We start from the raw sequence: 1,131 nt of genomic DNA on the forward strand, positions 1-1,131 counted from the left end.
TACGCGCCATGCCCCCCCTTGTCCCCTGGCAGGCGGCGGGTGCTCCCTAGTGCAGCAGCACCCACGCTACGTAGCGGCCAGGAAGAACACGCCCGTCCACTTCGTCTGCTACTCCAAGTACGCCGCCAGCATGCAGTGGTACAAAACGACAGAGGACAGCAAGGACTTCGACGATCTGGATCGCAACACCTCCCGCTACAGCATCGAGAGGAAAGGCGACCTCATCAACTTAACCATCTTCAGGATCGCCTACGAGGACAACGGCATCTACGTGTGTGACAGCAAGAACCTCACGGCAGAGAAGCGGCTGCACTCGTGCGGGACAGAGCTCAGAGTCATGAGTGAGTGGGAGCTCCCCGTCCTCCACACACCCCAGGAGATGCTCTCCAGGAGATGCTCTCTCTCCTTCTCTCACCCTTTCCCCCTCCCTATGAACCGTATGCCCCAACCTCTCCCCGTGCTGGTGGGACCCCTTCAGACACAGCTGAAGATGCTCCATGGCACCATGGTGGTTTCTTTGCTCATCGTCAGCCAAGCAGCCAGACAACCTCCCCCGGTTTGCCCTGGCATGTCCACCCTGCAGGAACACCCCAGGCACTGCATGCCCCTCACAAATCAGATTTTCTCCTGGGTCCTGCCCAAGGAGCCTCTGGTCCCTGCTGGCAGCTCCAGGGGCAGTCCGCAATGCTCTGGTCTCTCCCGAGCGTTGGGGCATGTCACCCTGTTCCCCCCTATCCGTTCTTGCTGATGCATGAAGCTGTGGCCATGCTGAGCTCATCCCTGTTCCCCCCGAGCCTGGCATGGAGGTTGGACTTGGGGCTCTCCCTGTGCTGCTCTCCCAGGTCACAATAGCATCCAGCAGATCCAGAGCAGGAACACCCTGAAGGACGTCATCATCATCATCCAATCCATCCTACTTGTCGTCTTCATCAGCGTTCCCATGTTCCTCTTGCTAGATAAAGTAAGTGACAGTGTCTCCAGCAGCGGGGATGTCCCCAGCTCCACTGCTGTAATGCTCATGGGGGCGTCCTGCATCCTGGGCAGGATGCTGCTGGGGATGGGGACAGGCAGGCGCGGGGGTTGGAGCTGTCGCACGGAAGCATGGCCAGCTCCAGTGGGACAAGAAGCATC

At 59.5% G+C, this 1,131-nt stretch overlaps 1 protein-coding gene across 1 annotated transcript in view; it reads left to right on the forward strand.

Annotated features, from left to right (window-relative positions):
* Nucleotides 1-961, forward strand: part of CD79B (CD79b molecule, immunoglobulin-associated beta) — a gene marked incomplete at its 3' end in the record, with an annotated part of 3,980 nt that extends 3,019 nt beyond the window's left edge. Inside the window, exons 3-4 of the mRNA XM_010133081.1 lie at nucleotides 33-341; nucleotides 843-961. Of these exons, the coding sequence (XP_010131383.1) occupies nucleotides 33-341; nucleotides 843-961 (428 nt within the window). The remainder of the gene's footprint in view (nucleotides 1-32; nucleotides 342-842) is intronic.
* Nucleotides 962-1,131: the final 170 nt, after the last annotated feature.

Source organism: Buceros rhinoceros, unplaced genomic scaffold (assembly GCF_000710305.1).
Source record: "Buceros rhinoceros silvestris isolate BGI_N320 unplaced genomic scaffold, ASM71030v1 scaffold33673, whole genome shotgun sequence".
Classification (NCBI taxonomy): domain Eukaryota; kingdom Metazoa; phylum Chordata; class Aves; order Bucerotiformes; family Bucerotidae; genus Buceros; species Buceros rhinoceros.